We start from the raw sequence: 12,837 nt of genomic DNA on the forward strand, positions 1-12,837 counted from the left end.
CGCAACGTATCCCGAGCTATGATCCGTGTCAATGAAAGAGAGGGAGGCTTCCAGCGTAAGGGCTTTCTTAATTGCCTACATAAATGGGATTCACCGATGTACAAGTATGCATGCATAATATTACTTCTGTGCCTGCTACTCAACCGCCAGGCGTAACATTGTAGAATACGCCAATACTCAAGCTTGGGCGTTTTGGATATAGATTATTTGGGATGGTGCGATACTCTGATCATACAATTGATACAAGACTCCTACACTACCTAAGGAAGGTAATTGCTGATATAGTTGATCTTTAATATTGGCTGGATGTAATATGTATCATTGTCCCGCTCTGGGTAGCCGCCGGCCTTGTGGATAACCGCATGGGGGAAGTGGGCCCCTCTGTGGTTATACCACACAGGATTGGACGAGGAGCCGCCTATATGCTGCTGTTGGTTCTTGTGCATATCGCCAACTCCTCTATATCTATGGGCACAATAGTCAATACAAATGGCTTCTTCTTCCCCAACTCATATCTAGACTTTCTTAAGTCATTCTGATTTTATTGTACATTATTGATTTTTTTCGATTTTTTTAGTTGTATATTAATGCCGCGTCAATGACCACGTTCCGTCCGGAGAATCCTCGCAGTGAGAGCAACTCATCTCAAAATCTCCTTCTCGGCATACAGCCAGGCACAGATATCGGAGTTCACCATTTGCACAACATCAAATGTAGGAGGTTCATCGCCGTCGAACATATCGTTCCTGTATTCTAATTTCCGTGCAGTACGTGATGGGTGGAAGCCATGGACCTTGAAAGCCCCGGCGCTGTCGTGTCTCTTCATTATAACTCTTATCCTAGCGGCGGTAATCGAGTACCTTGCGCAAAAGAGCCAGAAGCAAGGAGGGGGTTTGGCCTTATCTGAATCGCCCGAAAACCTTCCACCACTCGTGAATCTGGCATACCTTTATCTCCCGACTATCGTTGCTGTCGTGTACAGCTTAGCATGGAACTGGGTAGCCTCGGACACCAAACGACTGCAGCCATGGCTAGAGATGTCAAAGGATGGAGGGGCATCAGCAAAAGATTCACTTCTACTCGACTATCCTTTCACATTCTTTGCCTGGGTACCCTTCAAGGCCGCTTCCAAAAGGTTAGCTGCATGGCATCAGAGCTGCTTCCACGAAGACTAACTAACCGTTAAAGACACTGGCCTGTGTTTGTTAGTGGACTGATCGTCTTGATAGTCACATGTGCAATCACACCTCTTCAGGGAGCCATCCTGAAGATAGAGAGGCTCAGTGTAGGTGTAGATGCGCCATTCTTGGTTGCGTCAAAGCTGCCCCCAGTCGACCGCCAATCTCCCCGGATGGATGCAACACTGCTAAACACCGCATTCGCGACGACATTCCTCGACCACCCCCTGCCTCCCTTCACGACGCACGATTATGCACTGCTGCCAGCTCAGTATCAAGGCGGACCAGAACTCATGAATAAGGACACGAACCTCACGGTCACTACGACGAAGTTATGGACAGACCTCGAATGCTGGCCCGCAAAGGCAACCTGGGAGGAGACACGCAACTTTTACGAGTTTGACAACAACAGAGGCTGCAGGGTACAAGACATCCCGGTTGACGACTATTCGCCATATACAATGCACTATATCGGGTGGCAGACCAATAGCTGGTCCGAATATGGTCTCAACCTGGCAGGCCTCTGCCCCGAAGAAAACAAACATCAAGTACTTCTCGTGTGGGCTAGACGATACAGCCAAACATCATATGCTAATATTAGTGGGGAGGGTCCTGGTCAAGTGGAAATAACGGCTTCTTTTTGTGAACCTCGATACTGGAAACAACAAGTGCAGGTATCTATGTCTTCGAATCAATCGGTGCTTCAGGCTGAGCATGGTGATTCCGTCCGGCCTTTGGGGCCCGCTGAGAGACTCGACAGCGAATTCAACACGACGGCCTTCGAATCGTTTCTCAGTGGTGGACAGCCGCCAGATATGCCAGATGGAGGAGACGGGTCTTCTTTTCTCTATCGAGTGAGCCGTGATCGCCATTTCATGGGGATCGGTCTGCAGCAAACGCTATCTAATGTGATAGGTTTTGCTTTGGGGAGCAATGTTACCGATTTGATGGTCTACAAAGATCCAAAACGTCTTACGAAAACCTTTGAGGCAATGCACCAAGCTATGTTCTCATTGGCAGTGGCCCGTATCAACTCACTGGAAACTAGCCCCATCATAAACTACGCCACGGGCGTTATCGACGTTTCTCGCTATGGGATAGCCGTGAGTCGGCGGTTTTCAATAGCGGTTGAGAGTTTACTTCTTGCCGTGGCTCTGCTCAACATAGGCATGTGGTGGTCATGCCGAAGCGCCAGGAATAAACTACTCTCTGACCCCGACTCTATCAAGGGCGTAGCAAGTCTGGTCAAACAGAATCGCGCCCTTAGAACAGTGCTATCTAGGGTAGACGCCGAGAGTGATGATGGGTTTCGCCATGCTCTTCAGAAACATCACTTCTATTTGCAAGATGTCAGAGACCGAGGAGAGGTGCAGATCGACATGATTGACTCGCCAAGCGCCCTGGAAGTCAACCACAGCCACCATTGCTCTCGCCTGTATAAACCAGATATACCAGCAACGATGAATCCGCTCAGTGGGTTAGCATTTGTGTCGGTGCTGGTAGCAGTGCTATCTTACCTAACTTATCTGAAAGTTATTGAACGGCGCTCTCAAGGTGAATACTTTTTTCATTGCTGCATACTTTGACGAGACTGGACTGGCGACTGACTAAGACTCACGGCAGGCCTACCCTTACCAATGGATAACCAGTTCGCTCTTGAGATCCTGGAGAATTATATTCCAATTGTATTCGCTACTTTGGCCGAATCCTTCTGGGTACTCCTGAACCGTCTGTTGGCCACCATCCAACCATTCACCGAGTTGCAACGGGGCCATAGCCCGAGTTCCAGATCCATTGACTTGAAGTATACTTCATTGCCACCACAGTTACTGCTGTGGAAAGCAACCAAAGCAAGGCATCTACTACTTGGTGTTGTTTGCCTTGTCTCAATCCTAGGGAACGGGTTATCCGTCAGTCTTGGTGGTCTCTTCAATGAGCTCCCCGTGATCCGGGACGAAGCCGTCGAGGTTCCCGCATTGCAAACCCCAACTGTAACCAACAGTTCTCTGGGACCCTTGTTCAAGAAAGTGGATGCCTCGCCGAATGGCTACCAGGACCATTTCACTATTGCAGAGGTTCACTGGACGACAGGCACCAAGCTGCCGCCGTGGCTTACTGAGGAGTATTTTTTCTTGCCTTTTGACCTTGACCGTATGGCGGATGTTGCCGCCGAGTCCTATACTGCAAGAAGTCATGGCGTCACGGCCGTGCCATCTTGCAAACCCTTGGCCCCTACTGCCCTAACAAGGACCAGTATTGATCCGGTTCAGTTCTCGGCGCGACCTCTGCAAATCGGATCCGGGACCCCCGATGCGCTACCTTGGATGGAATGTGTCAATCTTCCTGAACTTGCAGACAATGTCATGAACCGGACAGGGAGCATTGCTAAGAGCCTATACAACCCCACGGATAAATGTACCTGGCGTTATATCCGCGGCTGGGCCCGAAGCAGAACCACTGCTGCTGATGATGCTGTCATCAGGGATGCGGAGGTCACAGGCTTTAAATGTCAGCCGAAGTTTGCCACGGCCGAGTTTGACATTACCGTCGATAGTACTGGGAGGGTGCTCCAGGCCAACCGAGTAAGCGACTTTGGGCCTCTCGGGCAGGGACCAGGAAATGGTTCCCATATACGCGATCTCGAAGGCATCGCTTTCGAATACTTGGAAGCCATACCGATGACCTCGCCATGGCACAACGATTCGAGGTTTGGCGACGGTCTCAACCACTTCCTCAGCCTACGAAACAACTCGTTCGCGGACGCCGCGGCGCCCTTACCCGACCCTAAGAGGATTGTTTCCGAAGTCGAGGCGATTACTAAAATGCTTGCTGCGGCCTTGTTCCAGCAGAACCCGTCGATATTCGAGAAAGCTGTCAACTCAACACCTAACACCCAAGGCACCCGGCGGATTACCATTACCAAGATTTTCATGGCCGATGTTGCCTTCATCATCAGCATGGCTCTCCTGTCCCTCAATGTCATCACGGCCGTAGTCGTCTATGTCTTCGGTCCCGCGCCGTTTCTACCCCGCTTCCCTGACACCATTGGCTCGGTCCTGGGATATGTCGCTAAGAGCAGACTGACCGAGCCCGACTGGGCATTGACAACAACAACAACAACGACCAGCAGCGAAGACGAAGGCGAGGACGCTGAGAAGGCTTCTAAGACAACTTACAGTTTTGGTCGCTACACCGACATGGATGGCAACGAACACCTCGGCATCGACGCTGATCCGTTCGTGGTCAAGGTCGACAAACAAGGCAACCCAGAGTGGCAGGAACAAGACAATGCGACCTCGTGGCTAGCTCGGTTTCGAGGAAGATCGAACAAGAGGCGTGGAAGCGACGAGTATATTGTAAGCTAGATATGCGTTTTATGACTTGCTTGGTTTGGAAATTGAGTGATTAGATATACCATCTTATTATAGTTTGCTATATATAGAACTGTAAAAATAGCAAGTAATTACCACCGTAACATTGTGAATGTTCCTATATTGAGCACACGTTTTTGAATACATTTCTAGCGGGAACTATTCCTAGATATTGCGGATTGTTTATATAAATTCTAATTTCGGAGGCAATCCAACATGTTATGTATGGATGCTTGTGGCCAATGGTCTCAACCTTGAGCCGGGCAGACGCCCTTAGTTGGGGTTGGCGACAGTGATTGAATCGATAATAGTATATACTTACTTACCAAGGGTCGGTCGGTCGTATGTGATATGAGAACATCATTATCCAGATATGAAAATAAATATGGAAATAAAAAAGACGAAAAAAAATGTGCCTTCAGCAGGGGTCGAGAAAGTGACCGCAGAGGGAGTTGAACCCTCTTGCCTTTAAGTATAATATGAATAAGAATACTATCCGCTAGGCTACACCGGCCCGGTCATTGGAGGAAGGGTTTGTTTGGATATTTATTCACTCCCTCTTTGAGGCGGGCGTTAACATTGCTTTGCCGCTGGAGTGGGCGAGCAAGTATTCAGAGTTTGCTGTGGACATGGACTGAGCGGAGAGCACGGGTTAGCAGGCAGTCTGAGACGATTAAAACCCAAGAGTAGAAAAACACAGCGGAGGCGATTGGCGACGTCGCAATAAATGTTGGCGATAATAATCAGGAGCTCTTAGGTGGATTGGAATTGGTAGCTTCAACTCGAAGAGATACACAGTCGCCCCAGCGACGTGGGCAGAGATTTCTCGCGCTGGCGGCTTAGTCAGGTTTAATGTCGTTATGCTTGAGGGCCAGAGGATTCACAAGGAAGTATCGAAGGCTAACATTTTGGTTTAAGAATTGGCTATCGTGAAGTGTGTTGTGGTTTGTTGGGTATAGTAGGGGCTGCAATATCCATATGGTCAAGGGGTAGCATCAATACAATGGAAACGAGGTGGACCTTTTTAAGACCCTCCATTATCTATGACATGTTCATTCTTGGTTATCACCTATCCAAACCACAATGTTCTTGGGCGGGTCGATCAGTTTCGAGAAGAACTCGCGGATGTCGTGCTCCTCGTACCGCATGCTAAAGTGGATGAGGACGAACGTAGTCTGGGGGAACTTGCGGATGACGGGCTCGAGGTCGCTCCACAGCGTGTGCTTGGTCCGCTCGGCCTGGGCGCGGTGCTCCTCCCACAGGAAGCTACACTCGGTGATAACGACGGGGATGCCCTCGCGTAGCCAGGCCGGCTCGGATCCCAGGACGGCCGGGGTGGTATCCCCAAAAAGGCGAAGACGGGCTTCGTCTGGGGCGCCGTGATGTTGACGCCCGACTCGCGCAGGCCCTTGATGTCTCCCTGCGAGGTTGACCGCAGCTCCGGCTTCAGTTTCTGCCGCGTCGTCCGGAACACATAGCCCAGGCACGGGATTGTGTGGTCGCAGGCGAAGGCCTCGGCGCTCATGTCCGAGGCCTTGATGCGCTCCAGCGGCACGACATCGCCAGGTCGCAGGCCGTGCATCACGTGCGTGTGTAGAAAGCGGTTATCTGAGTGCACTTGACCGCTTTTGGGTTTGTGTCTCCAGTCCGGGCAGGAGCGGTCTGGCGAATCCTCGCGGCCTCGGCGCTTTTCGGCGACCACGTCCCCGTCCGAGGTGTCCTTGACTTCGTCCTCGCCGATGGGCTCGAAGTCCTCTCGGGACGCATCTTCGACAGTCACGAGGCCGCCGAGGTTGAGCAGAGTCTTGGCCAGGACGTACTGGTCTAAGACGTCCTGCATCTCGACCGGGCAAAATACATCAGGGGGTCCTCGCGATCGACGAAGGCGGGCGCGAGTATCGTGTGATCGCTGTGGCCATGGGTGAGGAAGATGTGTTTTGGGCGATGGCGGGTCGCGAGGAGACCAGCATCGAGAAGAAGGTTAAGCTGGGGGGATGACAAAGGAGGTGTGCCAGGCAGCGCGCGACTTTCCCGTCAGCACATACTGATGATAGGGCTTAGGGAAGGCCCACTCCAGGACTTCGGAAGATTTGGGCTGGGGCAGCGGAGTAGCGAAGATGGAGGGACTCATGGCTGCTGTTTCGGAAGTTGGATACTGGCTATGACTTGCATACTACGACGTATAGTAGCCCCAAACTAATACTACCTTCAATGGTGGTAGAAACGGTTATATAGTAAGGGGGGATGGGGGGTATCCTGGATGACCTTTGTGGAGGAGATGCGACGACGTCACTCAGAACTTTACTTGTTTAGGGAAATAGCGCCAGTGCCTTGGCTAAGTAAGTACCTGGCCGGGCATCTCGATGCTGATGCTGATGCTGTGGCTGAACTCACGGCCAGTCGTCTCGTTCGTGGGTAATTCGGTTTGATACGCTCAGCCACTCTAGTATATCGAGAGGATCCTACATGGGCCTGAATATCAGTGTGCATCGTGTGTCCATTCATTGATGCGTTTCTTGGGCAAATATATCAATTCGATCTTGCAGGTGGGTGGGCAAGTAATTATTATACGCGGGACGGCGGTAGCGCACCAGCCACTTTGTGTGGGGTCGCATCGCTTCCGATGATCTCTTCATGTCAGAAAGCTTTCACTGAAAAGGGCTTGGAAGTCGGATCATTAACAACCTGGCTTGTCTTGCACCCCCAAATCCAGTCTTGCTCCAGTGAACTGGCAAAAGAGCACAATTGATTATGCAATGACCAAGAAAGCCTCGCAGCAACAGTAACGGCCATGAGGTGGGCAGACATCCTGATTGATGTGGCGGCCGTAGCCAAAGCTTCCAAATCCGTCGGATCCAAGCATCTGGAGCTTCGCGCTAGGCAATGGGATCGCTACGGCAAAACATCCAGTATCGCGAGGTCGCTGAGGCACCAGCAGCAGCCTCAGCATGATACGACACCCCGTACATCTGGGAAGGAAGGGCCCCATCCTGGACCTTCGGGGGATGATATTCTATCCCAGTCTCAAAACGCAGGGCCCAGTGCACCAGCACCATCAGTAACCACATCAGCCCCTGAACTCACACACAGTCCAGGCCCATCAGTCTCGGAGCAACATGACAAGTACAAGAACCTCTCGCAATATCGTGCTGCGCCCGAAGGTCTTCACAGCGATATCCCAGGGATAGGCTCAGTAAAGCAAGCGCTCGCGTCGTCCGAGACAACCATAGCACAGTCTTCAGACCCGAATGCTACTCGGTCCGAGACCCAATCACTGGATGACGCCCCTGTTGATGCGGATGTCAATGTCTTCCACACAAGCCGAGGATCGCATTTGCTTGACGGGAAGAACGATTACATTGGAAAGAAGCGTCCCGTCGCGCCACCCCCAACCCCTAGCTGGTTCAAGGACTACGGACACGGCAAAAAAGCTTCAGAGGTAGCAGCTACAGCCGAAGCGGCCAACTCATCTCCAAAGGAAACGGGAGGCCTGGAGGTCAATGTAAAGCCTGAACATCATGTGGAACGAAGTGAACCACCACCCAGTCAGTTCTCCTCTGCGGGTACGGCCACGACTACTGTACAAGACCCTCAAAAACCCGCGGTAAAGCCTGATGTAACACCAGAGGCACCAGAAGCACCAAATATTCCAACTCAGAGCGCCGAGAAAGAGCATACACGAATGGTTGACGAGGTTCTAGCACAAGCCGCTGCTCAGCCCTCGTCCCAAACAGGGAGCATATCCTCGGAGGTTCCACCGGAGCAAGCTGCAAAACCTGCTTATGTGTTGCGAGAATCCAAGGTTCCATCTACTCGATTCGGCCGATTATGGAATTATGGTGGCCTGGCAGCTGGGATGCTCGGTGGCGCTATCACCGAAGGCTTCAGTAGGGGTTTCGGCGGCGGGGGCCAGGGTTCCATCCTTCTCAGCGCCGGTAATATGGAGAGATTGGTTACCAAGCTTTCACGTATGCGAGGTGCAGCTCTCAAGTTTGGTCAAATGATGAGCTTCCAGGACGCCAAGATGCTGCCCCCGCAAATCCAGGAGGTTCTTCAACGAGTGCAGGACAAAGCGGACTACATGCCAGCTTGGCAACGAGACCGCGTTATGGCGGCAAGCCTTGGTGCGGAATGGAGAGATCTCTACGACGAATTCGATGAGAAGCCCATAGCCGCGGCCTCGATCGGCCAAGTCCACCGCGCCACCTTGAAATCCACCGGCGAGAAGGTCGCGGTCAAGATCCAATTCCCAGGAGTCGCCGATTCGATCAATTCGGACTTGGACAACTTGTCCATGCTCCTTGCCGCTTCGAACATGCTGCCCAAGGGTCTTTATCTGAACAAGACCATTGACAACGCTCGCACAGAACTCGGCTGGGAGTGCGACTACGTGCGGGAAGCCGAGTGCGGCGAGAAGTACCGCGAGCTGCTGACCGATGAGCCGGACGTCTTCACCGTGCCCAAGATCTACACCGAGGCCTCGGGCAAGCACGTGTTGACCATGCAGTACATGGAGGGCGTCGGAGTCACGCGCGTGACGTCCTTCACGCAAGAGCAGCGCGACTGGATCGGCACGCAGATCCTGCGCCTCTGCCTGCGCGAGATCACCGAGTTCCGCTTCATGCAGACGGACCCCAACTGGACCAACTTCCTCTACAACGCCGAGACGCACAAGCTCGAGCTGCTCGACTTTGGCGCCTCGCGCGCGTACCCGGACGAGTTTGTCGTCCAGTACGTCGGCCTCCTGTCCGCGGCCGCGCGCTCCGACCGCCAGACCGTCAAGGACCTCTCCGAACGGCTCGGCTACCTGACGGGCCACGAGAGCCGGACGATGCTGGATGCGCACATTGCTAGCGTTCTCACGCTGGCGGAGCCGTTCCTCGACAGCGCCCCTGAGGTGTACGATTTCAAGGACCAGACCATCACGGAGCGGGTCAAGGCCTTGATCCCCGTCATGATCCGTGAGCGGCTGGCTCCCCCACCCGAGGAGACCTACAGTCTGCACCGGAAGCTTAGCGGCGCGTTCCTACTTTGTGCCAAACTTGGAAGTAAGGTTCGATGCCGTGAGTTGTTTGAGAAGGCCGTTACCAAGGTCGATTTCGACGGGCAAAAGTAATATGTACACTAGATAGAAAGGATATCACGCTGTAAGATGAGATGATGTCTTAGACTTGGGGAAGAACTGTATATAGGGCTATCACCCCTTTTGGTATCAATGCTGTAAACTACGCATTCAAAACACAGACAGAGTCTCCTCCAGCATTCGAGTTCCGTTTTCTCGGTAACCCTCTCATTTAACGTTCCCTCCTCTCCATGGGCATTTCCCTGCGCTCCTTGGAGGCCAGCTTCTTGCGCTTGCGCTCGATGGCCTTGTCGACCTGGCCCTTCTTCATGCCGGCGAAGCGGTCCATGATGACGCGCTTCTTCTGCTCGCTCTTCTTCAGGTAGAAGGGCTGCTTGCCCTGCTTGACGAGCTCCTTCTCCTGGCGTCGGTGCTCGGCCACGACGGCGCGCTCGGCGTCCCGGCGCTCCAGCATCTGCTTCCGCGACTGCATCGACATGATGGCGCGCTGCAGCTTCTCCTTGGCGGCCGGGTCCCGCGTCTTCTTCACCTCCTTCTTCAGCTCCGCCATCTCGTCCTCCCGGTACTTGTCCAGGAAGGCGTAGTTCCGCCGCGTCGCCTCCTCCTCCATCGCCGGGTTGGGGTGTCGGTTATAGGATGTCGACGAAGTCGTTCCCAGGGGTCCAAATCGGGGGTCGCGCGCCACGACCTTGGGGACGGAGACCACCTCTCGCTTGCGCGTGACCGCTCGCTTGGCCGACACCTCCATGGGCGCGTGTTTGCTGCTGCGCTTCTGCAGGGCGTGTTTTCGTTCGCTGGCTTTTCCGTCGAAGGCGCCTCCCCTGGTGTCTTCTTCAGAGACGTCCGAATTGTCCGAGTCCTCTTCTTCTTCGCCTTTTCGGGCGTTCTTCCGCCGGTTCGGCATCGAGGCTTGGGCTTTGGCTAGGGCGCCAAAGGATATTTGCGAGGGATCTAGTGATTGACCTTCTTCTTCGTCCTCTGATGAGCCGGATTGATCGTCTCCATCCCCTTCGTCCTCCTCCCCGCTGCCTTGGGAATCGCTTTGATCGTCTTCATCCTCGTCACCACTGACTTCTTCAGACGGATTGCTGTCGTCCACGATCTCGGGCTCTTCTTCTTTCCTGGCTCGAACCCGCCTCTGGAGCCCAGCAAAGGGAAATTTGCGCTTGCTTGGTTGTGACCGCTCCATGGCTCTGTTGTTTGGTATTGCTCTGTTGTTTGAACGGAGCTCACATGTAAGTTGTTGCTGGTGTTTTATGGTGGGGCAATTGGACAATCAATTCCATTGGCATCGCAAGTGTCAGGAACCAAAAAAGTAGCGGCAATCGATAAGCGGCCATACTTTATCGATAGCGCATGCACTCGCTATTGGTGTTGCGACCAGCTCCGGCTGGCACTCACGTCTCCTTCAGTGACGCTGTCAAGGTCACTCGCCTGGAATACAGAAGTAGCGGCAGAATCTGCGCGGAAAATCTCGTACTTATGCGGTGTGTGGTATCTGCCTGGTCTGCGTCTTCCATTACTGCTGCACGCCGGACGTGGTGCAGTCAGGCCCGAAGAACCAATTCAACTCTCACCAATCCTCCACAATCTAGGCCCGATGCCGCATGCCCTTTAGCACACGCCAGGATCCCAACACTTCCAGCAACTGGCCTGTGCCGCTCACATGCTATATATGCTGATGTGCCTTGCCTAGGCCCTTCAGTAGCGTTGTCCCAACCTCTTTCCCACGACATTTCCAGTGCGCCTTTATCCTTTGAACTCACCACGATGGCGTCGCTGCTGGCCCAGCATGCGACAGAGGCTCAGGTGACGCCTGCATCGAACCCAGGCAACAATGCAGTTCTGAACCGGGCAGAAAATGGCAGTGCCAACTTGTCGCACCTCCCAAATAAGCCACCCCCGGTTCAAGGCTACGTGCCTCCCGCCAAAAGGAGCCAGCAGAGGAAGAAGAGCCAGGGCCAGGACCAGAAGAAGCAGAACACTCAGGGAATTGCCAAGGAAACCAAGGATGTCAGGCCCTACGCGGTTCCCTCAAAGGCCTCGGGCGGCGTGCCGAACCCCTCAGCACAGTACATGGCGAATTCCGCAGTCCCGCCCTCGCACCTCCCGGAGCCGCGCCGGATCCTGGTGGTTATTGACCTCAACGGGACCCTGCTGTACCGGCCGAGCCGCAAAAACCCGTCCCGCTTCGTGGAGCGCCCCCACACGCGCGCCTTCCTCGACTACTGCCTCAACACTTTCTGCGTGGCCATCTGGTCGTCGGCCAAGCCCGACAACGTGCACAAGATGCTGAACCAGCTCCTCGCCCCCGAGGAGCGCGCCAAGGTCGTCGCCATCTGGGGCCGCGACACGCTGGGTCTGTCCCCCGCGGACTACAACGGCCGTGTCCAGTGCTACAAGCGCCTCTCGGTGCTCTGGGCCGACCTGGCCCGGCGCCTCGGCCAGCGCTGGGACCAGACCAACACGGTCCTGGTGGACGACTCGTCCGAGAAGGCCCGCTCGGAGCCCTTCAATCTGATCCAGCTGCCCGAGTTCGAGGGCGACCTGGCCGAGCAAGGCTTCGTCCTGCCCCAGGTACATGACTTTCTGAACGAGTGCGCCAAGCAGAGGAACATCTCGTCGTACATTCGCGCCAAACGCTTCGCATTCAGGCCCGGTTTCATCCTGGGTGCGCCAGTGTAGCCGTTGTGACTAGGATCTCGGACATTCAAATTTCATGAAATCGACCCGTGAGTCGCCACCTTTTTTCCGTCAGGACGGGCTGGTTATATAACGGGATGGTTATATACTACTGCGCGCATTGATGTGCCTGGATTACGTTCCATTGGCCAGAATGAACGGAGAGAATTGGCGAAAAATCAAACCGATGGACAAGCTGGGTATCGACATTACCCATTTCATACAGCAGAAACATGGTCTGCGTCACACATCCCTTGGTGTCATGGCTGGTTGCAAGTCTTTGCTGCTACTCGTTCAAGTAGTTGTCGATACATGCCTGGTCATTACAAGTTGGCATAAACGGCGGCATAGCGTGTTGTTGAGGACACTGCTTTTTCAAGACCATTATGATCTTGCTACAAGATCCGCCGTGGTAATGTGGTATAAAAGTGGGACAGAGCTGGGTTCATAGATAGAGAGAGCTAGACGAGAAGGGCGGATGATGATACCCCATGAAGGAGGAGGAAGAAGACTTGCTCACGAG

General features: G+C 53.7%; 6 protein-coding genes across 6 annotated transcripts; 3 read left to right on the forward strand and 3 right to left on the reverse strand.

Annotated features, from left to right (window-relative positions):
* Positions 1 to 598: 598 nt before the first annotated feature.
* On the forward strand, positions 599 to 4,543 carry PG986_002002 (uncharacterized protein; the record flags this gene model as incomplete). Its single annotated transcript, XM_066838224.1, has 5 exons — positions 599 to 713; positions 769 to 1,135; positions 1,189 to 1,204; positions 1,256 to 2,651; positions 2,802 to 4,543. 5 exons carry the CDS (start codon positions 599 to 601, stop codon positions 4,541 to 4,543), a joined length of 3,636 nt encoding a protein of 1,211 aa, XP_066707117.1.
* Positions 4,544 to 5,601: 1,058 nt separating this feature from the next.
* Positions 5,602 to 6,389, reverse strand: PG986_002003 (3'-tRNA processing endoribonuclease; the record flags this gene model as incomplete). Its single annotated transcript, XM_066838225.1, has 2 exons — positions 5,602 to 5,862; positions 5,910 to 6,389. 2 exons carry the CDS (start codon positions 6,387 to 6,389, stop codon positions 5,602 to 5,604), a joined length of 741 nt encoding a protein of 246 aa, XP_066707118.1.
* A 19-nt stretch (positions 6,390 to 6,408) lies between these two features.
* Positions 6,409 to 6,680, reverse strand: PG986_002004 (RNase Z; the record flags this gene model as incomplete). The annotated part of the gene is made up of 2 exons (XM_066838226.1): positions 6,409 to 6,535; positions 6,595 to 6,680. 2 exons carry the CDS (start codon positions 6,678 to 6,680, stop codon positions 6,409 to 6,411), a joined length of 213 nt encoding a protein of 70 aa, XP_066707119.1.
* A 660-nt stretch (positions 6,681 to 7,340) lies between these two features.
* Positions 7,341 to 9,665, forward strand: PG986_002005 (protein kinase COQ8; the record flags this gene model as incomplete). Its single annotated transcript, XM_066838227.1, has 1 exon — positions 7,341 to 9,665. The coding sequence occupies one exon, from the start codon at positions 7,341 to 7,343 to the stop codon at positions 9,663 to 9,665; it is 2,325 nt and encodes a 774-aa protein (XP_066707120.1).
* A 178-nt stretch (positions 9,666 to 9,843) lies between these two features.
* Positions 9,844 to 10,821, reverse strand: PG986_002006 (uncharacterized protein; the record flags this gene model as incomplete). Its single annotated transcript, XM_066838228.1, has 1 exon — positions 9,844 to 10,821. The coding sequence occupies one exon, from the start codon at positions 10,819 to 10,821 to the stop codon at positions 9,844 to 9,846; it is 978 nt and encodes a 325-aa protein (XP_066707121.1).
* A 581-nt stretch (positions 10,822 to 11,402) lies between these two features.
* PG986_002007 (HAD-like domain-containing protein) lies at positions 11,403 to 12,317 on the forward strand (the record flags this gene model as incomplete). The annotated part of the gene is made up of 1 exon (XM_066838229.1): positions 11,403 to 12,317. The coding sequence occupies one exon, from the start codon at positions 11,403 to 11,405 to the stop codon at positions 12,315 to 12,317; it is 915 nt and encodes a 304-aa protein (XP_066707122.1).
* Positions 12,318 to 12,837: the final 520 nt, after the last annotated feature.

The sequence above is a fragment of the Apiospora aurea genome (assembly GCF_038362705.1).
Source record: "Apiospora aurea strain CBS 24483 chromosome Unknown utg000001l_segment0_segment0, whole genome shotgun sequence".
In the NCBI taxonomy this organism is placed as follows: Eukaryota; Fungi; Ascomycota; class Sordariomycetes; order Amphisphaeriales; family Apiosporaceae; genus Apiospora; species Apiospora aurea.